At 40.5% G+C, this 21,611-nt stretch overlaps 1 protein-coding gene across 2 annotated transcripts; it reads left to right on the top strand.

Annotated features, from left to right (window-relative positions):
- The first annotated feature begins 32 nt into the window (after positions 1–32).
- Positions 33–16,549, top strand: sapcd2 (suppressor APC domain containing 2). Of its 2 annotated transcripts, XM_051894895.1 has the most exons (6): positions 33–854; positions 4,316–4,443; positions 11,084–11,230; positions 11,905–12,006; positions 12,209–12,310; positions 13,335–16,549. In XM_051894895.1, exons 1-6 carry the CDS (start codon positions 182–184, stop codon positions 13,461–13,463), a joined length of 1,281 nt encoding a protein of 426 aa, XP_051750855.1. In that variant the 5' UTR covers positions 33–181; the 3' UTR covers positions 13,464–16,549. The 2 variants fall into 2 exon arrangements, with proteins under 2 accessions (XP_051750855.1, XP_051750856.1); XM_051894896.1 differs by lacking the exons at positions 33–854; positions 4,316–4,443 and adding an exon at positions 6,712–7,118.
- The last annotated feature ends 5,062 nt before the right edge of the window (positions 16,550–21,611 follow it).

The following is a 21,611-nucleotide window of genomic DNA, read 5'->3' as shown; positions in this document are numbered from 1 at the left end:
TCGCTTGAGCGAGAGCGCGAGAGCGCGCAGGGCGGAGCGACAGAGATTCGGTTCAGAAGAAGTGTGTTCGGGAGCTTGAGTAGAGAGAGAGAGAGAGAGACGGAAGAGAAAATAAAGGACAAAATAGCCGATGGGCAAGAGGGGATATTAGGATAATCGCTGTGCTGGTGAAGAAAACTTAATGGCTTTGACACAAACAGATCCCAACGGACTAATCATTCAAAGTGGCGTCAGAAAAGACTGTCCAATTTATAAAACAGCGAATATGCAGCCGAAAGACACGGAGTTCAGCACACAAGGTCTTCCAAAAGCTTTCCTTCATAGTTTGCGAACTTTATTCGATATCCTTGACGATGGAAGACGGGGTTACGTTCACCTGTCTGAGATTGAGAGTCGGTGGCGCGGCGCGGAGGCTCGCGATTTACCCCCGGGAGTTCTGGAGGGTTTGAGGCGGGTCGCGCCGCATCACGGCTGCCTGACTTTCGAGCGATTCGTTGCGGGACTTAGATACTCGATGTTCAATCCCGAAAACGGCAGCAAACCACTCGCTTCAAACCACCGTCAGCAGCTGAAATCACAGCAGAGAACCGGCGGTACCGGACGGCCGCTTGAATTTAAAGTTCGGCCGCTTGGACCGAGTAACGGATTAAACACAGTCCACAGTCGGAACAGACAGCACGAGAGCTCCGCGTATTCAGACAAACACGGCAATTCTTCACATTACTCGGGGTTTTCAGTCGCATCTAGATCCGAGTGTCCGTATCGATCCGATCAGATCCACATCGAGCAAAACGCGCATCACGTCCGATCCGTTGAATCAGTCGCTCTGGAATCTCCTGATGGCCAAAAAACAGGTGAGTGATCAATTCACATCCGTTCACTTTCACTGTATGAGAGAGTTTAGGAACCCTGTGCTGAAGGATCAGGGCAGTGACAGGCGATCATCACTAGAAAGTCCAGATTCAGGAGCAGATTACTTTTTAAAGATGTCATGACACATAAAGATGTTAAATAAACCTTAAGTGAGATTTCTACAGCTACACATTGTAAATAATTACAGTTAATTCCCGTGCAGGAGCTGAATGTTGAAGTACTGGAGAAAATCAGGCTTTCTATAATTGTTTCATGATGTTTTTTTTTTTAAGGTGTGAAAGCTCTGCTGCTCTCAATCTTTCATAATGACAGGAATGTTTGGCATGAGACCGTTTAGTGCCAAACCCTTACTTTACAAACAGCAGTAACTGTCGAAACACAGGATGAACAGAATAAATTAGCAAACAGAGCTGACATTGTGCACTATCAAGCCTGTAAAACAACCCCAATTCCCAACATGTTTTATGTTAACTTTTTTTTTTTTTCTCAATTTTGCATATCAGGTCATTTTTGTGACTAAAAAAAAGCTACAGTCTGTTCTTCATCATTCTTTATTTAATGGATTAGTTCTCTTTCAAATGAAGATTTACTCACCCTCAAGCCATCCTAGGTGTATATGATTTTCTTCTTTCTGATGAACACAATCTGAGTTATATTAATAAATATCCTGACACATCCGAGCTTTATAATGGCAGTGAGCGATACCAACGAGTATGAGCTGAAGAAAGTGTCTCCATCCACATCCATCCATCATAAACGTACTCCACACGGCTCCAGGGGGTTAATAAAGGCCTTCTGAAGCGAATCGATGTGTTTGTGTAAAAAAAAAAAATCCATATTTAACAAGTTATGAAGTAAAATATCTAGCTTCCGCCAAGACCGCCTTCTGTATTCAACTTGGTGTCGCGTCAGTTAAGCTTTTTCCGTAAGTTGAAAAGGGAAAGCGTAGGATGTAGCGTAAACTGCAAGAGTTTTACACTTTCTTTGAAAATTGAATACAGATGGCGGTCTGGAGGAAGCTAGATATTTTACTTCATAACTTGTTAAATATGGGTATTTTTCTTACACAAACGCATCGCTTCACTTCAGAAGGCTGCGGATGCGGACTTCCTTCTTTTGCATATAGCATAGATATATTCACTATATGTTTTTATAGCATTTAGTTGGCATGTTTGTTTGAAGGACAGCATTGGGCAGGATGTGGAATAGTGTGTTTTGTCAATAAAATAAAAAAAGACAATTGGGCTTTTTTTTTATCTGATTGATCGGATCGGATCGGATTAATCGTTAGTTGTTGCAGCCTTAGTTTCGTTTGATTCACTGATCAAGTTTTATAAGAGTTTCTGTACCTAATAGCTTAGTTAAAAGGTGTTGCAATGAGATACGTTAATCTTATCACTCAATGATGTCACAGAGATGATAGACCCACAATGCATAAAAGAGCTTGTTGGTGCATGTCTCCATTATGAACTCACCAGACAAACCTGACAGTCTTTCGATAGAGCAGTCCCACCCAATCAAACTCAACTTAGGCCAGAGGTGCCCAATCCTGTTCCTGGAGATTCACCTTCCTACAAAGTTCAGCTCCAAACCTGATCAAACACAAGTGAAGCAGCTAATTAAGATCTTCAGAAGCACTTGATAATTACAGACAGGTAGATTACGTAGGTAGATCCCCAGGCTACATTTACACAACAACGATATGCTTAAAACGGAGAAGTTTTCCTTTTCAGTTTTCTGCGTACAGATGACACCATTGTCAAAACGATCCCCATTCACACAGATCTGCGAAAACGACTAAAAATGCTGTATTCTGCTGTCAGGCCATTAGATGGCGATGAAACACTATAAACTGAACATGTAATACGCATGTGCATGACGTCATCGTTTTCACAGATTCGCGTTTTTGTTGTTTAGACCGAGACCGTTTTCAAAAGTTTGCATTTTCAGGCACCCAAAACGCAGTTGTCGTATAAATGAATGGAAAAAAACGCATAAAGTTGTACGTTTTTAGTTGAAAACAGTGTCGTGTAAACAGCTCCTTTGACTATTGATTGTATTTTAATGCCTCCTACAGGGATGTGGTTTTTTATTTATTTTTTTATTGACATGGATTTCTGTAATTTCCAACCTGAAAAGAATGACCCACAGGAAAATAGAGTACCTCAGGGATGACGTGTTTTTGTAGGCCAACCCAGAAGTTAGCAGCGCACGGGTTCCCTCGATCGAAACCTATGCATTTTTCCCATAGACTTTTGGAAAATCGCAAAAAATAAGCTCTGTGTTTAACAAAGGGTTATGGCACTTACACGTTTTGTCTATCAAGATAATCTTTACAAGTTAACACAACATTTATACATTTTGAAGCCTAAATAAAGTCGTCAGATATAAAAAGCTAACAGTAGGCTATAAACGGACTACAGCAACCATGGTTCTGGATCAACGTCACCACCACCAAGCTTCCTCAAACTTTATCTAAAAAACAACTTAAAAACATGCTCGCTGATTATGATCTGTGCTGTGTATGAATACTTATCCACTTTTTCATGAGAAATGCTGTCCAAATGTCCTGTTTGCCATGATGACGTCTAAAGTCCCCGCCAAAGGAAGTAGTCCTTTTTAGCAATTTGTTAGCAACCAGCGTTTTTAAGACACAATAAAGGTTTAAAAAATCACAAGCGAGTTATAACTGGTGTGTTTTATGTCATAGATCAAAACGTGAAAATATTTAGAGGCTTTGTTAACCACAGACCTTATTTCAGGCGATTTAGCAAAAACCCATTCAAAAAACCCATAGACTTTAGTGCGATGGAACTGGAAGTCCTAAAATGCTAACTCGCTTCCGGGTTTTGCCTACAAAAACATGTCATCCCTGAGGTACTCTATTCTGTAAATCGGAGCAAAAATTGGCTCAGCACCAGCCAAGCACAAATGCCAATTTGGTTAGTGTTAGTTCACCCAAAGTTGAAAATGTCATCACTTACTCAACCTCATGTCGTTCCAAACCCATATGACTTTCGTGCATCTTCGGGACACAAATGTGAAGATAGCATACTTTAATGAAACCTGGGAGATTTCTGTACCTCCATTAAAAGTCTATTCACTCATAACTCTGAAGCTTCGAAACATTCTTTAAGAATGAATTGAGCAGTTTAATCCAAGTCTTCTGAAGAGACACGATCACTTTAAATGATGAACAGATTTAATTTAGGCTTATTCACATATAAACACTGATTATCGAACAATTAGCAACCAAACGATTATCACATTCGTTGTTGATTATTTTCATTACCGATAATAACAAATTTTATCTATTAGTTGTTGCAGCCCTAAACGGTAATGAAATAAGTCATTCTAAGACTGTATTTTCTTCATTTAGTTCTTTGTTTAGTGCTGTATGTGTTTTTCTCTGTTTGTAATTGTTTTTCTCTTCTTCGTTAAGTTGAGAGCCTGGGTCTGCCTCGGTCACGCAGTGAAACGATGACTGGCTTCACAAGGCCGCGACGACACACGAGGAGCCGAGACGAGCAGCGGCGCCACACCGTCACAAACGGAGTGGATTATGGAATGGTAAAGAAGACCTGTTTATTATGTTTGTAAACATTTTGCTTTATTTACTAATATTTTGCATTATTTCTGAATGTAATAATAAAATGCAGAAAGGAAAAGTCATAGGGGTAAATTAAATTCAGCCTATTTACAGGTTTTAATTAAGGCACATTCAATGGTCACCCTGTATATATAGAATTTCAGATGTTGCCCTCTGGGTGCCCAATGGAAGAACAAAATGATTTTGTGTTTCTTTTGTACCGTGGCTGTTGGTTTAATGAACTCTTCATGGGTAGATTACTTTGATTATGAACTATGGTCTTTTGTGCAATGTGTAGTATGTATTGTCTGTTACTCCCTGCAAAACTAGTCCCTTGAGGGGCAAAAGCTGTCCCTTGAGGGGGACAGTAAAAGTAAAAACAAATCACAATTTAATTTGAGGGCATGAGCATAATGTAGGTTAATTATTTTCTCAATTAGATTAAGTAACCTGTCATTTAGGGGTGGACGATATGACCAAATCTTATTTCATGATAACTATATATCTTAAAGTGTAACTTTGCTGATTTTTAACCTGCTTTGTATTGTTACAATGTCGGTAGTATATGTAAATACAGCAATGTTTAGAACAATGTTTACTCTTTCTCTGTGTTACCTGGGCAAAGAAATTTCCTTTATTTGTCTGCAAAAGACTTTTGACAGACTTGATACCTGTGTTTTTGCAAGCTTATCTATCGGTGTGAAAATGTCCTTGCCACTGCCTACTCCCTGTTCCATTTCTTCCTAATTGACTGACGGAATGGTAGTTTCTTTCAGTTTTCCCCTCCCTTCGCCCTAAAACTGTGTTTGTGGTCATATAAGCTCATACCTGCTTTTCGGATATCCGTCTCTCGTTACAGGGGGAGTTTTAATGTTGTTAGTGACAATCTCACTGATAAGGTGATCATCTGTAACCGTGAGCACAATGACGCGTGGCGCGCCTCGAGCCGTCAGATTCACAAATGACCAAAACATAATGAACATTTGTTGACATGAAATTGCACAATGGGCAACTTTCGAAAATGGGCTACTTTCCCATAGACTGGAGTGAGACCATAGACGTCTCTCCAGGTATTGCAATCTTTCTTGGCGCTTTGTGGCTTGACAGATTGCTGTAGCGCTTCAGTTCAAACAGCGCAGGTGAACTGATAATCTCTTCTGCTTTACTAGTTACAACACAAAATAAACATGAATGAACATCTGAAGGTATGCTGAAAGATAAAGTACAACTTACCGAAATCCGTATCATGTCACATGTAATCGATCAATCAGTGTTTCAATCACGGAAAGGCATCAATAAAACAGCTTGTAAAAATGTCACATTTACCGTCACTTTTATCTCAGAAAGGCTGTTCAATGTCCAAAAACTCAGCTACAAAAATGAACTTAGAGAGGAGCATTTTACTAAATATATGCACAATGTCGGCTCAACATCGTGATGTCGTGGCATCGTCTATCGGCTCAACCCTAGTTGCAGCCCTAGTTGTCATTAATGTTTCTGCTAGGGCTGCACAATTAATTGAATTTCTAAATACGATTACGGATGCCACGATTTCGTAATTGTTCAAAGGCACGATTACGAAAACAATATCCACTTACATTATTCTGTGTGCTTAAGAGGTGTGTTTAGAGCATGTTACGTTATGAGAGGCGAATCACGACTACTTCAAAGCTGTGTACACAGTCTATATATTTACTCCACGAACTAACTCTGCAAATATAGAAAACAGTGATAGATGGACCCTGTCAACCTTACACTATGGAGAAAATCCAGTGTGACTTTGAGCGGACCAAGCAAAACATGATTATGTATTTTTGCTCTGCTAGTGACATTGGGCATCTCATCGCCGTCAATATAAAAGTCACAACAACTTCACTTCAGAGTTCCTACTTGCGGTCCAAATGCAACCAGGAAAATTGCCCTAGGTGAACATTAGTTTTCGGGGAACCACCTAATTCCTATAACTAAGGTCCAAGAACCCGGTGCTAAAGCCCCTATTATTGTACCATGCATATGTTTACTTTTTTATTATTTAAAGAAGAAACCAAACCAATGAATAGTGACATTTGAGACTTAATGCTATAGAAAAGCAATAAAAAAAATTAAGGAAGAGTTTTTTTTAATGTATTTTTATATAAAAATATGGCATGCAGTTGCTTCAAACAATGGTATAAAGCTTTTCAAAACACCATTCAATATAAATTGTGATAATTGTAATTAAGAATCACAATTACAGTTTCAGAGGAATAATCGACAATTATGATTTTTGTTATAATCGTGCAGCCCTAGTTTCTGTCCATCGTGAGAAACGTCTGCACACTGCTATAAAGTCTGTGAAAGCGTTGACTCAACAGATGTTTATGACTGATGTGTTCAGTGTCGTCTGAAGCCCCTCCTCTCAGCTGTCTTTCTTTCGCTGCCTGTCGCTCCTCCCTGCGTTCACATTCGCTCTCTCTCTTTCTCTTTCTCTGTCTGTCGTTCTGGTTTCTCTGTGTCTCTCTGCTGGTCTCCAGCCGCTCTGTCCCTCCCCCTCATGGTGGTCAGTAGGCTCGGGCCCCAGGGCCTTGACGCTGCCGTGTGGGCTGCTTACACCACCGTCTTCATCCCTCTGAGCAGCAGCCTTTTCTCCAGCAGAGCCCTGCACTTCTACCTCTGGGTGAGTGAGACAGACGGACACACAGACAGACAGGGCAAGATTGTGTCGATGGTCACGTCCTGATGGATTGTGTAGTATGATGATCATGTTAGTGATGGTATTTTCTGTGCTGTACTTTCTCTTACAATTGCTGTTTCTTCCTGACGCTCATTCAGATTCAGTACTTTGTCTTGAATCGTCTGTTCTGCAAAACTTTCCAAATATTTTAGTATTGGAGCAGGACAAACAGTGTTAATGCGATGTGTTCGCTCTTGTCCCTCATGTGGCGTTTACATCGTTTTTCTTGTAACAGCAGTTGTGTGTCAGTGTCTGTCTGCTCCCCCGTCTCTCTATACAAAGAGGATTTTCCCTGTCGATGGCCCACCGCACAAACACACGGCACAAAGCCTCACCCCTCCCTTTATTTCCCTCTGTTTCACTCACACACTTTAAAAAGAGTTGAGACGGCAGTTCATCTTTCTGCAGAGGACGGAGCTAAAACCACATCTTGATGTGAGCTGCTTTATTGATCGAGATTTCATTAATTGAAATGCTCTATATTAAACGTGTTCAAAACTTTAGCCCCTTTTAAAATTTCTACTTGTACAAAAGTATTTACTTTTGAATGTACTTAATAAGTAAAATGTCTTAAAGCTGAAGTATGTAACAGACTAAAAGTCTGAGTTAATAACAGTTAATAATGACACTATTGCCTTCTAAAGAGCTGCTTTACAGCTGTTTCGACTTCATTTCTTAATTGACAAATTTTGCAACATCAACACTTGTTGAACAGAACTGAATCAACACTGTAGAGCTGCTTTACAGCAGAATCGATTTCTGTTTGCATAATTGATTATTATTGTAAAGCTGCTTTGAAACAATCAGTATTGTATAAACCACAATAGAAAAGCAGGTGACTTGATTTTGTCAGTTCATATATGAAGATGTGCTGTGCCAGGTTGGATGTCAGGGATGGCAAACCTCATTAGTTGTCATGTCTTGTGAACAATTGTGTCACAACTTTACAAGTTTGAATATACAGAAGTAGAAATGAGATTTGAGATGCACTAGGCACTGATTTTAGTGCTTGTTTTTCTATAAAGATACACTCAGCATTCGACTCTTTTTGCCATTTCTTGCTCCATCATTCAAATCCTGCAGAAAGAATCATTCATTCACAAGTTGTGCATCATTTAGTTTTCAAAGTACGCATACTTGAAAAATTTACTTAAAGGAATAGTTCACTTTCAAATAAAAATTTCCTGATAATTTATTCACCCCCATGTCATCCAAGATGTCCATGTCCTTCTTTCTTCAGTCAAAAAGAAATTAAGGTTTTTGATGAAAACATTCCAGGATTATTCTCCTTATAGTGGACTTCAATGACCTCCAAACAGTTGAAGGTCAAAATTACAGTTTCAGTGCAGCTCCAAAGGGCTTTAAATGATACCAGACGAGGAATAAGGGTCTTATCTAGCGAAACGATCGGTCATTTTCTAAAAAAAAATCAAAATGTATATGCTTTATAGGCACAAATATTCGCATCACAAGTGCTTCCACCAGAACGCGATTCTGTATTCTTAAAAAAGCTTAAGCTGTATGTCCTACGCCTTCCCTATTCAACTTACGGAAAAAACGGAACTGGCGCTGCGTTTCGTCATCCGGAGGGCTCGCGGACATCCGCACACCCCGTCCGCGTGCAGCCCAAATTTCGAGACCGTGCGGATGGTGCGCGTGCAACAGCGCATGCGCAATCAGGACAGAAGGGTCCATTAGGTGGCAATACGCACAGTCCTGAGCACAGTGCGCAGTCGTCGAAGAAGAGTTTGGAAAGAGCGATTCAAAAACAACACGCTTGAAACAAGGAGGAAAACACGGCAATGGACGGTCAGTAGACCAGGAAGATTTTAAAACAAGCGGTTCATTCATAAATCCTCTTACCTTAATTCTGTTCAAATATTAATCGGAAGATAAAACACAACGAGTGCAGCACTGAAAAGGGGCGAGGTCTATTCTGTTGTCTACAGTAAATCAAGAGCTGTCAATCAAACCAATCCAAGCACACCCGCTTTAAAACAGCCCGCACCCGCAAACATTCTGTTACAGCTTGTAGAAAAATTACACAAACATTAGGGCTATGCTAAAAGTTCTAAAAAAACAGAGATAAATATTTAATTAAACTGACCATAAGATAAAGCAATGCTAGCACCACAAATGACAAACACATTCGGCCAGTTTTTTTATTAGCCTTATAAAACTCTATCAGCTGTTAAAACAAAACATCACAACTAGTGGAGCCTAAAAACATATTTAAATGTATGTGTAACACACACATACCTAACCATAACATTTAAACTCTGGTAACCTAACAAGGCACAATGTTTAATTGAAATACTTACAAAATAATTAAATATTAAACCCAATAAATAAATAAATAGGCAGTGGCGGCGCTAGGCCAGGGCTTGCAGGGGCTTTACCCCCACCAGAAATGTGCTTAGCACCGGCGCAGCCCCCCCTGTTTGTCACTTTCATTAAAAGAAAAATAATTAAAAACCTAAAAAGATCAAATAAAATAAGGGTTAATAAATGTTGTAAATGTGCCTATAAACAATGGTTTTACTGGGGGAGGAGTCATTGCACGTTCAGGTATGGCACGCACATTAGGAATAACGATCAATTGCCTCGTCAACAGCCATCATATTGGAGAGCAATGAAATATGAAGCAAAAGACCGCAGACTTTAGACACATCTCGGAATATTTCAGAAGATAACAACAGAGATATTGTCTTCTTCTCTTGTATTGTAATCTGCTATTGGTGAGTAGCTACCCTACTCTTTTGAATAATCACTCTTTTTATAAACGTCAAATAATATAGATTTTAATATAAATTCTTGCGCTTTGTTCGCCCTAGCTAGCCTAGTGGTGATGAAAAAATAGAGAAAATGTCGTTTTCCATCTAAACATATAGATTAATGCGTTAAACTGGTGTCTTTGACCGCATCTCATCTGCTTTTTTCAGTTTCTCGTGCCGTTTTAAAATGCTGTGTCAAGTTGAACTTCTGAAAACACATCACCCTAAACCTTCCGCTCTTTTCCATGTTGTTTGCGTTTTAAATTTACAAGCGCGTTCCTTCATTTAGCTTACAGGATACATAGACGTACGTCTATGAGACTGTAGTCGACAAGTTTTAATAAACCGTTGGTGAAAGAGCTGATAAGGTAATAATAAATGTGTTAAGCAAAATTGATAGGCTACTGTGCTTAGTAACTGTGTACACTTTTCAATGAGACCTTGTAAAGGTATAAACATTGATAAGTTATTAAACCTGTTAGGAGGACAACACTTAAAGTTGCAGTGTGTAAATGTTAGCGGCATCTAGCGGTGAGGTTGCGAATTACTCAGTCCACCGCTCACCCCTCCCTTTCGAAGTACATAGAGAAGCTACGGTGGCCGACACAGGACAAAGATGTCGTCTGAGACAGCAGAGGGTAGCCAAGCTGCCTCTAAAAACAACAAGGACGTAGTGACGAAACACACTCTGTAGAGAATTTTATCCTTTTAGGGCTACTGTAGAAACATGCCGGCGCAAAATGGCGACTTAACATGTAAGGGGACCCGTGGTGAATGTAGATAGAAATGGCTCATTCTAAGGTAATAAAAACAGCTCTTTATATAAGGTCATTATACACCACTGAAAACATAGTATATTATTAGTTATGTATATTATATTGCATTTCTGTCAATAGATTCTCCTAAAATTTACACACTGCACCTTTAAGTTTTGTAACTTAATTCAATACCATGATAAAAGCTTCTGCAATTATCGTGATATATGTTTCCACTTGCAACAGCTCTTCTAATCAGCTGAACATGATGGCCCGGTATTAATTTTCAGGTCTTAAAAAGCCTTACATTTGATTTTCAAAGATGTGCAGCAACCCTGGATTACAGGAGGAGGTCAGACTGAGTTTGTGATTCTTTCAGCTGAAACAGATGAAGGAGCTGGAGCAGGAGAAAGACTCACTGCTGGCCGGGCTGGATGTGTTGGAGCGAGCCAGAGAATGGTACCAGACCCAGATCCATAACATCACTGAGACGCAGAGACACGTCGGCCAGAGCCGTCACTCGACCGTACGTTCTGCTGTTTCCTATCACTGATTTAACATGACCCTCAGTAGAGCCTCACGTCATTATTGTGCTCAAGAAATCGAGACATCTCATTTAAAACTACAGTTCAGAAAGTCTTCCAATGGGAGGATTTATTGATTGATTGATTCCAGTTGTCTGAGAGAGTCTTCCTGACTGAAATTAAGAACACTTTTGAGGCTTTTTACTGCCAGAAATCAGCCAAAACTCTGGAAAAAATGCTACTATTTTTTATCATGATATTTCAGTGTATTTTAGTTCATGGGTTTTAAAAACTCTTCCAATAACTTAAAGTATTCTTTCAGAATTGATCATATCTCAGAGAGTGGAGTGCAACGAGAGACGCTGTAACACTGAAGTTTTAAAGCAGCAGCAAAACTGAGCGTTTCATTTAGATCAACGGTGTCAAACTCTCCTGAGTTTAACTTCAGCCCAATGAGAACTACAGGAGCAGTCTGGAACAAAACTGAATTTGCACATAATTAAAAAAAAAAAACTTTGTCAAGGAAAAATTCTAAATGCAAATTTGATTGCAGTATTTGATGTAAATGAACAGTGAATGTGTATTACTATGATTCATACAAATACCCCAGAAAACCAATTCCAATGACCCCCTTAATCAAGAAGCTCTTTTCTGACACCGTATTTTGTTTCTTCAGGAGTTTTTGGCTGAATCTTGTCAAAGTCGGTTGGATGTTCTTCTGCCAAAACTACAGGAAGTCACACTCTGCCTCAGTGATTTAATTTCCTTTTCTGGGAAGGTTCGTATAAACATCCTTTCACTCTGATATATCCTTGTGGTTACTGAGCTGATTGGAAAATCAAGGTGATTGACAGTAATCAAGTTATGTTACTTTGGTTTCCAGATAATTATTTTAAGAGTTCCGTTTACAACTGAAAGTTGTTGAGAATCAGTAGCTGACGTGTGTCTGAATGTTCATCATGTGTTCTGCTGTTCTCCAGACGTTCTCGTCCTCAGGCTCGCTGTCTGCTGGTGCGTCGTCCAGCACTGCTCCTCCTCAAGCCATTCACACACTGAAGGAGCACAACCGCCTCCTCACACAGGTCACACATCGCCGAACCAAACCCACGCCTGCCACAGATATCACTTATAACACCCGAGATCTGTGAACTCGGACTGAAACCGCTGGCTTGGACTTGCTATAACAGTGTAAAGCTTTGAAAAGAGCATAAAGGCCTTTCATTTTAATATTTGACCTTTTTGTGCAGAATAGTTCCTCATTCCTGTTCTGGAAAGACACTTTATTCCCAAATAGGGGTGGGACAAAATATTGATAGGGCAATATATTGTCCTTCTCCTTCTCAATACGATAATCGATATGTTGGCACCAAATATTGATATTTTAATTAATAAAATAAGGAGCTCTAAATAGATTTCCTGCTCCCAGTGTTGCTACTTCATGGCTCCTCGAAATGGCGCTCAACACATGAATGAGGAGTCGTGAACATGGGTAACCTAAGAAAATTTTTTTTTTAAATGGTTTTAACGGGATGGCGGACAGCAGTGTGAGTAAAATAATAGATGTCCCAGCCACGTTTAAGTCCAAAGTCTGGAAAACCTGCTCTTAACCTTTTCACAGGCATTTTGTTTTCATAGTTAGACAGATATCATGATGTATCATTATAGGATTGTCTAGCAATATACTGATTATCGCAGAATTGCTGTTTTGTGATATTATTGGTATCAAGAGCCATGTATCGTGTATCGTATCATGAGGTACCCTGAGATTCCCACCCCATTCCCAAAAGCACCCCAGAAATCAAGTCATCAATGTTTTTGTGTTTGCTTGATGGTGGAAATAAACTGACAAACACCTCATAAAGGAGTAGATCCCCCACAATCCACTGCAAACTCACATTCACATTCATTCTGATATCGTACACAGACTTTAAAGATTCACAATGCACAACAGAAAGTTGTTCAGTATGACTGACGTCTCTGTAATGACAGAATAGTACTTTGCTTTGGTCACCATGCTAACTATCTCCCATAGTTTGTCTTCAATTAATTTAAATTTCTCCGGGAATGAAATAAAATTCTGAAGTTCTCTTCCTTTCTCACTTACAGGAAGTGACCGAGAAGAGCGACCGCATCACTCAGCTGGAGCAGGAGAAATCTGCCCTGATCAAGCAGCTGTTTGAAGCTCGCGCTCGCAACGCTCACGACAGCAGTGCGCTCGACTCCACCTTCATCTGACCAGCATCATCACTCCACCACTGTTCACTTTGTGCACAATCACGCTTTCATCTGAGGCAGAGTTTACATGTTTTTCAGTGCAATTTCAACAATAATGTCAGAGAAGCAACAGCACAATCTATGATTGACGGAGGAGCTGTAGCTTGTCCATGTTTACAGTCAATCTCACTCAGCTGAGGCTACATGTGCAAAATACATTAAATAAGCAGAACAATAAACTGGATTCCAGCGCAGTAAGATCAGATGACATGAATAAATGCATCGGTGCAGAGGCTGTATTTAAAGTTCCCTACACATTTCTTCTGGCTAGTCAGTGTGATGGAACTTTTATCTGAGCAGCCGATTAGTAAGGTCAACAGTTTGGTGTAGATCTTTCTTTTGGTTTGATATTTTAGTTGTGGTGCTTTAATTAGCGTGCTGTGTTCTCTCTGGAAAAGTTTATCTCCTTCAAAGTACCAGCTCTACATCCATACACATGCAGACGTCTTTGGCTGTTTTTTGAGCATCTCACCATAAGCATTGTTATTAAAGGTGGCATGTAAAGATTTCTTAAAGTCGCAGTGTAGCAGAAGTAGCTGCAGATCTTTTCTTCCATATTGTAATGCACATCTGAGTGAAACTGATTATGGGAAAAGAAAAAATGTAGGGAGGGGCTTGTTTTTGTCCAGTGGTTGTTGATTGGATGGAGGCGGATCTGAAAGTGAACATTTGATTGTAAGAGGCGGGGTTTAAGCGCACTAAATGATTGGAGAAGTCCTGCATACATAAAATGGGGGAAAAAGCACCTCAGGAACCCTTTATTCTGTTCCTGTCCAGTGAACTCCATCTAGCTTTGAATAAGAAACTATATGATCAGGTCTCCTTAAGACATTTCTCTCAAAGTAATTTATTTGAATGCATCCGTGACTTGCTGTCAAATGCCACAGAAAGTTTTTTAACATCAGTTTGTACAGAATAACACGAAAGTCTTTATCAGGGGTGCACAGAACTGGTGCGCATGCGTGGCCAAAATAGATGAAACGCTGCAGAAAACATGGAGAGAAGCGCTTTTGAGTACCAAATTTTTTGGGGATGGACACGTTTACCCTACGGTTCGGCATGCATGTAACTGCTAAGTTTAGCCATCATAGAGTTAACGTTTATCATTTGGATGTGTTTTTTTCTTGCCAATTTACACATTCAAGCAATTTAAATGTGGAAGAAGAGACGAAAATCGGGACTCGTGCGCGTTTGTCTGTGCGCACAGCCGCACACATGTAGCGTGCGCAAGCAGAGAGAGTCACGTTTCAGACATCACTCGAACAGTGAATTGATTCCTCTTTCGCGTTTACTTGCGTTTGAACAGACACATACACACAAAATTATGTTAAAATACCCATCTTGGCAAGTATTCTCTTGGTTATGTCATAAGTGAACAGTTGAGAAAGAAACCGGATGTGTGTCCGTATATTCGTTCATAAAGTGACAGCAGAGTAATATTCCTTCTGTTGTCTCTGTCATTAATGTTAAATAAAAAAATACAACTTTAACAAAGATGAACCTATATTTAATTTCTACATTGAACAAATTGTGTTTTTTTTTTTACATTTAGGCAGTTTGTAGGATAAGTGTGCTGCGTAAAGTGTAAGTTCAAGGAAAGTCTCTTCACTTGGCCGCCATATTTCCAACGCCTCCGGGCAGCTATTTCGGGCATTCAAGACTAAGTCCTATTTATTTGAATGGGAGAGTGTCAAAAACTGCTTTGCGAACTCACAAATAAATAACATTTCAAATCAGCAACACAATCTGACATGTGTGAACTGTCCTGTAAATGTTGTTTCTTATGCTCAAATAGCATTTAAAGACATATTATTTTTCAGGTTTGACGAGCCAATGCGTATGTGCAGTCCTAAACGTGAGTCTCGGGTTTCTATAGGAACCGGAGCTTCTAACCACAGCAGCAGCAGTGACGCGATGACTTTACCGATAAGCGATTGGCTCTTTTACTTTGAAGGCAGAACGTATTCCGCCATATTGTGCGTTGCTGTTTCTCCCATTCATAACTAATAAGAGTGAACCGTCTTTCTATATCTATAGTCTTAGGTACCAAGCAGCATCTCCAGGTGCTCCCTTGAGAACCAGACCAAAAAAAGTTATGTGCACCCTTGTTTATAATAATGGAAGTCATTCTAGAGGGTTTAAAAGCAGAAATGTAAAGCTTGTGTTTAAGCACTTATATTCTTTAGTAAAACATGAGTGATATTTACAATGTTTAAATAGTTTTTTTTGATGCAGGACTAATGAGTCAAAATGATTGGCTGTGGTAAATTACAGCAGCTCACAGACGCCAGATACTTTTAAAAAATGACCTGGAAAACTCTTATTCTCACTTTTACTCCCTTCTGCTGGAACTGTGAATGGTTTAGTTTGATTCATTGAATGCTCATTTTCACTCCATGTGTATCTGTTTGCTTCTGTGACTGATGGTTTCTTTCAATGGGTTTCAGCTTTTTTTCCAGTTAACCAGGAGTAAAGATTAATTGAATCTGTTGGATATTTTGTGATTTTATGAATGATTACAGCAGCGACTTATTCGAATCACTTACATCAGAAGACTAAATGCTTCCAATATATATTTACTATAGCCATATATATGCACAGCGTGGCGTGAAAGTGCATTTTGGACCTGAATGATTACTAAAAAACTACTAAAAAACTTCAAGAACTGCCTGATTAAGTTTCAGCCCTGATGGCAAGAAGGTCGAAATGAGAAAGGAAGGATGTTTGTGGAAGTGATCTGGACTGCTGAATATGTTATTGCGATCATCTAAAGATAGTTCATGACGGATATGGAGGATGTTTGTGGGGTTCAGGCACTGACAAACAGGACGCTGTGAAGTTCATTTCAATCAAGTGAATCATTGAAACCTCAGTCTATCCACTTTCGTCTTTCCTTGTTGCAGGCCGGTGTTGAAGCATTTATACCTGTGTGAAAAACAGATTTGATGTAATGAATATCATACTGTTTATCTCAACTCTCATTTGTTTTGCATATGTAATCCACACCAGTCTTGATGCTTTTCCATTATTAAACAAGCCTTTCAGTAGTGACACTCTCTTCTGTTTGTTCGGTGAAAAATATAACATGCTTAACTCTATTCTGTGATTATTGGAATGCATTGCAATTCTCGAACATTGAGATTTTGATTTTAAAAAATTAGGTCAAAATGGGGGAAAAAGCACCTCAGGAAATCTTTATTCTGTTCCTGTCCAGTGAACTCCATCTAGCTTTGAATAAGAAACTATATGATCAGGTCTCCTTAAGACATTTCGTCACGGCCAGTAGATGGCGTCACGGACGCTTACGTATCAAGGTGAACCAGGCCAGGCTCTGGGAATGGTCTTCAGAAGAAAGGTTGTCTCGACAGATGCGTCCAACACAGGTTGGGGAGCTCTGTGCGAGGGCAGACCGACCTTCGGCTCCTGGTCGGACAAGGAAAGTCAGCTACACATCAACTGTCTGGAAATGCTAGCAGTTTGTCGAGCCCTTTAGACCTTCCTGCCAGACCTAAAGGGACACCACGTTCTGGTCCACTCGAACAGCATGCCAGTGGTGTCCTATATAAATCGCCAGGACGGACTCACCTCGAAGCGTCTCCTATTTGATGAAATGCCTCTTGGAATGGGCACACCTCAACTTCCGTTTGCTGAAGGCAACGCATGTGCTGGACAAATTGAACCAGGGAGCAGACAGAGGTCGACCTCTTCGCCTCCAGAAGACAGCTCTCATTGCCCAACTTAAATTTCAAAGGACAGGGATGCACTAGCCCACGACTGGCCCAGCCTCCTCCTCTACGCTTTTCCCCTGATCACCCTGATCCCTCAGGTCATCAGGCGAATCAGGGAACACAAGCACACGGTTCTCCTAGTGGCCATGCTCTGGAGGAACCAACCTTGGTTCTTGGAGCTGTCTCAGCTGCTCACAGCAGCCCCATGGCCCATTCCCCTGAGAAGGGACCTCCTCTCTCAGGCAAACAGAAAGACCTGGCACCCCCAGCCTGAGCTGTGGGCTCTTCACCTATGGCCTCTCGATGGGAGCCTGTGGACCTCCCCGAGAGGGTTTTAAATACTATTTCTCAGGCTAGAGCCCTGTCTACGAGACGTCTCTACACCCTTAAATGGTCGGTCTTCTCCGCCTGGTGTGCAGCCCGCGGCAAAGACCCAACCTCTTGCAACATATCATGGATATTGTCTTTCCTCCAAGAGTTGTTGGATAAGGGTCGCATCCTCTCCACTCTCAAGGTCTATGTGGCAGCTATAGCGGCTTCTCATGCTCCCATAGCCGGCCAGTCTGTAGGCAGGAACAACCTGGTTGTTCGCTTTTTGAAGGGGTCTAGGAGGCTGAATCCGCCCTTCTGTCCCTACATGGGAACTGTCTATAGTTTTAAGGGCTCTTAGTCCCCCCTTTGAGCCGTTACAGTTGGCCGACCTTCGGCCCCATCACTAAAGGTCGCCCTGCTACTAGCTCTAGCATCGGTCAAGTGAGTAGGGGACTTGCAGGTGCTCTCTGTGAGCCCTACCTGCCTTGAGTTTGGGCCCAACGACTCCAAAGTCGTCCTGAAGCCAAGGCATGGTTATGCACCTAAAGTGTTCTCCACTCCATTCAGAGCATAGGTTATCACATCCTCTGTGCTTCCTCCCTCGGAGGATGACAAGGACTTAAAATTACTCTGCCCTGTCAGGGCTTTGAGAATTTACATTGAGCATTCCGCCCCGTTCAGGCAATCGGAACAACTCTTTGTATGCTTCGGGGGCCGCACCAAGAGGGATCCGGTCACGAAGCAGAGACTATCCCGATGAATAGTAGATGCGATTGTGTTAGCATACTCCTCTTTGGGTCTACAATGCCCCATTGGATTATGAGCCCACTCCACCAGAGGCATGGTCTCATCCTGGGCATGGTCCAGCGGTGTGTCCATTGCAGAAATCTGTGCGGCAGCCAGCTGGGCCTCGCTGTCCATCTTTGGTAGGATTTACAATCTGGACGTCCCTGCTTTTCAGGCTCGGGTCCTTTCTCCATAGTGAGGTTGTCCTCTCGGAGCCCGACCCACTGGGAACCCATGCACCTGCCCCGAGACAGGACCAGTTCTGAGCAGAGCTTGACCCTGACATGTTCAAGCTCGCTAAATTCCCCTGCGACTCCGATTAGATCCGGGTCGTTAGCTTCAGGCATTTGCCTTACTTCTTGTGCGCTCCTGGTTTACTTAGTCGGAGCTTCCTTGGAACGATTATCCAGGGCCGGGCTTGACCTCTGCGAGGGCCCTGACTTAGGTCTGAGCCACAAATTATATGGCTTTGCCCTGTTATACTTGGTCCCTCTGGGCCCTTTTAGATGCTTAAGGCGAATTCACATATCAGTCGTTCCTCTATCATAGTATGGCGTGATTGAACTGGGTCCCCACTGCGTCTTGCGATGCAGTACGAGTGTAGTATCGAAAGGGAATGTACTCATTTACTAACGTAACCTCGGTTCCCTGAGATAGGGGAACAAGTACTGTGTTGCTAGCTGTGCTATGTCACGGCACGACTCGGTGTCGTCGCTCCAGTCAAATTAACCTAAGTATCCTATGCCAGAATGCCCGCTTATATAGTCAGATGACCCCGCCCATTTCAGGCTTCATCGCCATAGGCTCGTGCAGCTCAGTTGCCTTGTCATTGGTTCGTTTTATCTCAACTGCATGAACCAATGGCCGTGCAGTTTCACTGAAAAAGGCTTCAGTAATTGGAGAAAAGGAGTTTTCCCCACCACGTCTAGCAACGCAGTACTCGTTCCCATATCTCAGGGAACCGAGGTTACGTTAGTAACCAAGTACGTTATAAAGAAATTATTTTTATCCCCCTGCATTTCTGTTTATAGTGTAAAATATATATATATATATATATATATACACACACCGCATACATATATACACACATATATATATATATATATACATTCATACACACACACGCACATACTAATATGCATACAAGCCAAGTCAGAAAGTCAATTTTATTTCTAAAGTGCTTTATACTATATAAAGTGTTTCACACAGCAGCTTCACAGTTGTAACAAATTCAAATTCTAATAGACAATAGTGTCTTTATTCAGCTCAAGTCAGTTCAGTTTTGATTCAGTTCAGTTTCATACCTGTGTAAAATTCATCAGTTGTGCATAGGGGAGAGCGGGGTAAGTTGTCACACTTTTCACACTGTCTAACATTTACTAAGCACCATACATCACAATGGTATAAATGTCATACCAAATGAAAGAAGGAAGTCTTGGGCACATATGTTGTATTCATTACATTTTCATATCTTATCTCATTACGGAGTTGTAGACTGTTGAATAGAGAATGTGCACTTGTGACAATTTGCCCCATTGTGGGTAAGTTGTCACACTAGATTATCTAAAAATAAGAACACAACTACTTAATTATGATTATTGATTTTATTTTTTAAATTCAAACCAGAACTGGAAATATAAACAATCATGCCTAGAGAATTTGGAAAAACAATTATTTAAATTCAAACAATACACATTTGGTGCTGGGGCCTGGCAGGGTGGAGTTGGTGCTGGGGCACATGTGATAGCATGTCAGCTAAAGTATCATAAGACATGTTATTGTCTCCTCTATTTTGTGCAAAATAATATTGCATAAAATTTAAAGTGCAAATTTTTTACTTTTTAAGCCAAAAAATAAGCAAATTGTGCTAACCTCAGCAATCTTGACCACATGTGAACAGGAAGTTGACTATAGAAGAAGAAGTCACACAAAGTAGCTTTTTGATTTTTGAGATAGAGCCTGTAGTGATGGAGTTGTGAACAGTGTGACAACTTACCCATGTGACAACTTACCCTGCTCTCCCCTACATATATACAGTGTATTTGTGCATATGCATGTATGTGTGAGTGCTATGACAAACTCCTATACACTCTACTGCAGAATGAACAAGCAAAAGACACAAGAGAGAATTACATTTACATTACAAAAATTACATTTTTCACATCTGTGTGTTTGGCATGTATGTAGCTAATCATTTGACGCTTGTATGTAGAGTCAGTACACAAAAATAGCATTTTTAGATAGTTTTGAATGAAGTGTTTGCTTTTGTTTGATATGTGTGACGTTTTGCATGTTGTGTGTTTTGTAGTTTTGTGTTTAGAGTTTTGAGAAATGGTGTCATAGCTTCCATAGTTTCACATTTATAATTTATTATTATTATCATTTTAATTAATTTATAATTATAATTTATTATTTAATATATAGTTTATCACCAAATTTCCGTCAGTAGCCAATGGCGAGTTGCAACATTGCCAATAAGTGTTAATGAGGATTTGCTACTACGCATCTTCTGAACCAATCCCACCACCCATAAACTTGTTTTTCACAAAGCCAGTAACTGTGTTAATATGTTATGCATGATATGCATATGCATATGCATGTTATCTCGTCCATAAAACTCAACAATAATCAAATAGTTCTTCTGTAAGTGAACCGTTCAGAGGACACATTTCCATATTAGTTTAGTCTCCAGAATGCTTGGCTTCGATTGGCTCCTGAAGCTCCCGGTAGTGTTGTATCGTGAGAGTGAAGGTGTTATCAGTGTCTTCAGCTTAAAATGAGCTGTCAGTCCCACAGCCAACTTCACACTGCGGCTGAAGACTCCTGAGGACCATCTACAGACCACATAAACAGGACAGGTAAGAGATGCTGCTCTTAATGACACTGCTGAAAAGTTTCTCTATGGGTTCAGCTTTACTGACGGCAACTTCATAAATGTAACAACTGGTGGTTTAAGACAACTCATATTCTGTGACACTTATTGGTTAACCCTCGTGCACTGTTCAATTTCTGGGTACAGCCTTGCTGGTGTGGGTCAGATTGACCCTAATTGGATTCAATACAATTCCCTAAAAATCATACAATCAGGTTCAAATAGTTAACTTTTAATATCAGTACTTTTCATACATTACAAAGAATACATTTCTGAATTTATGATTTATAAAAATGTTTTTAACCACTATTTTTAAGACTGCTCCTCCCCCACAGATATGGGACGTTTGCGATTACACATTTATAACTATAATATCTTAGTATAAACCTAAAATAATCTTGACCAAACTAT

Source organism: Ctenopharyngodon idella, chromosome 5, assembly GCF_019924925.1.
Source record: "Ctenopharyngodon idella isolate HZGC_01 chromosome 5, HZGC01, whole genome shotgun sequence".
Classification (NCBI taxonomy): domain Eukaryota; kingdom Metazoa; phylum Chordata; class Actinopteri; order Cypriniformes; family Xenocyprididae; genus Ctenopharyngodon; species Ctenopharyngodon idella.
This window is presented reverse-complemented; position numbering and strand designations above follow the sequence as displayed.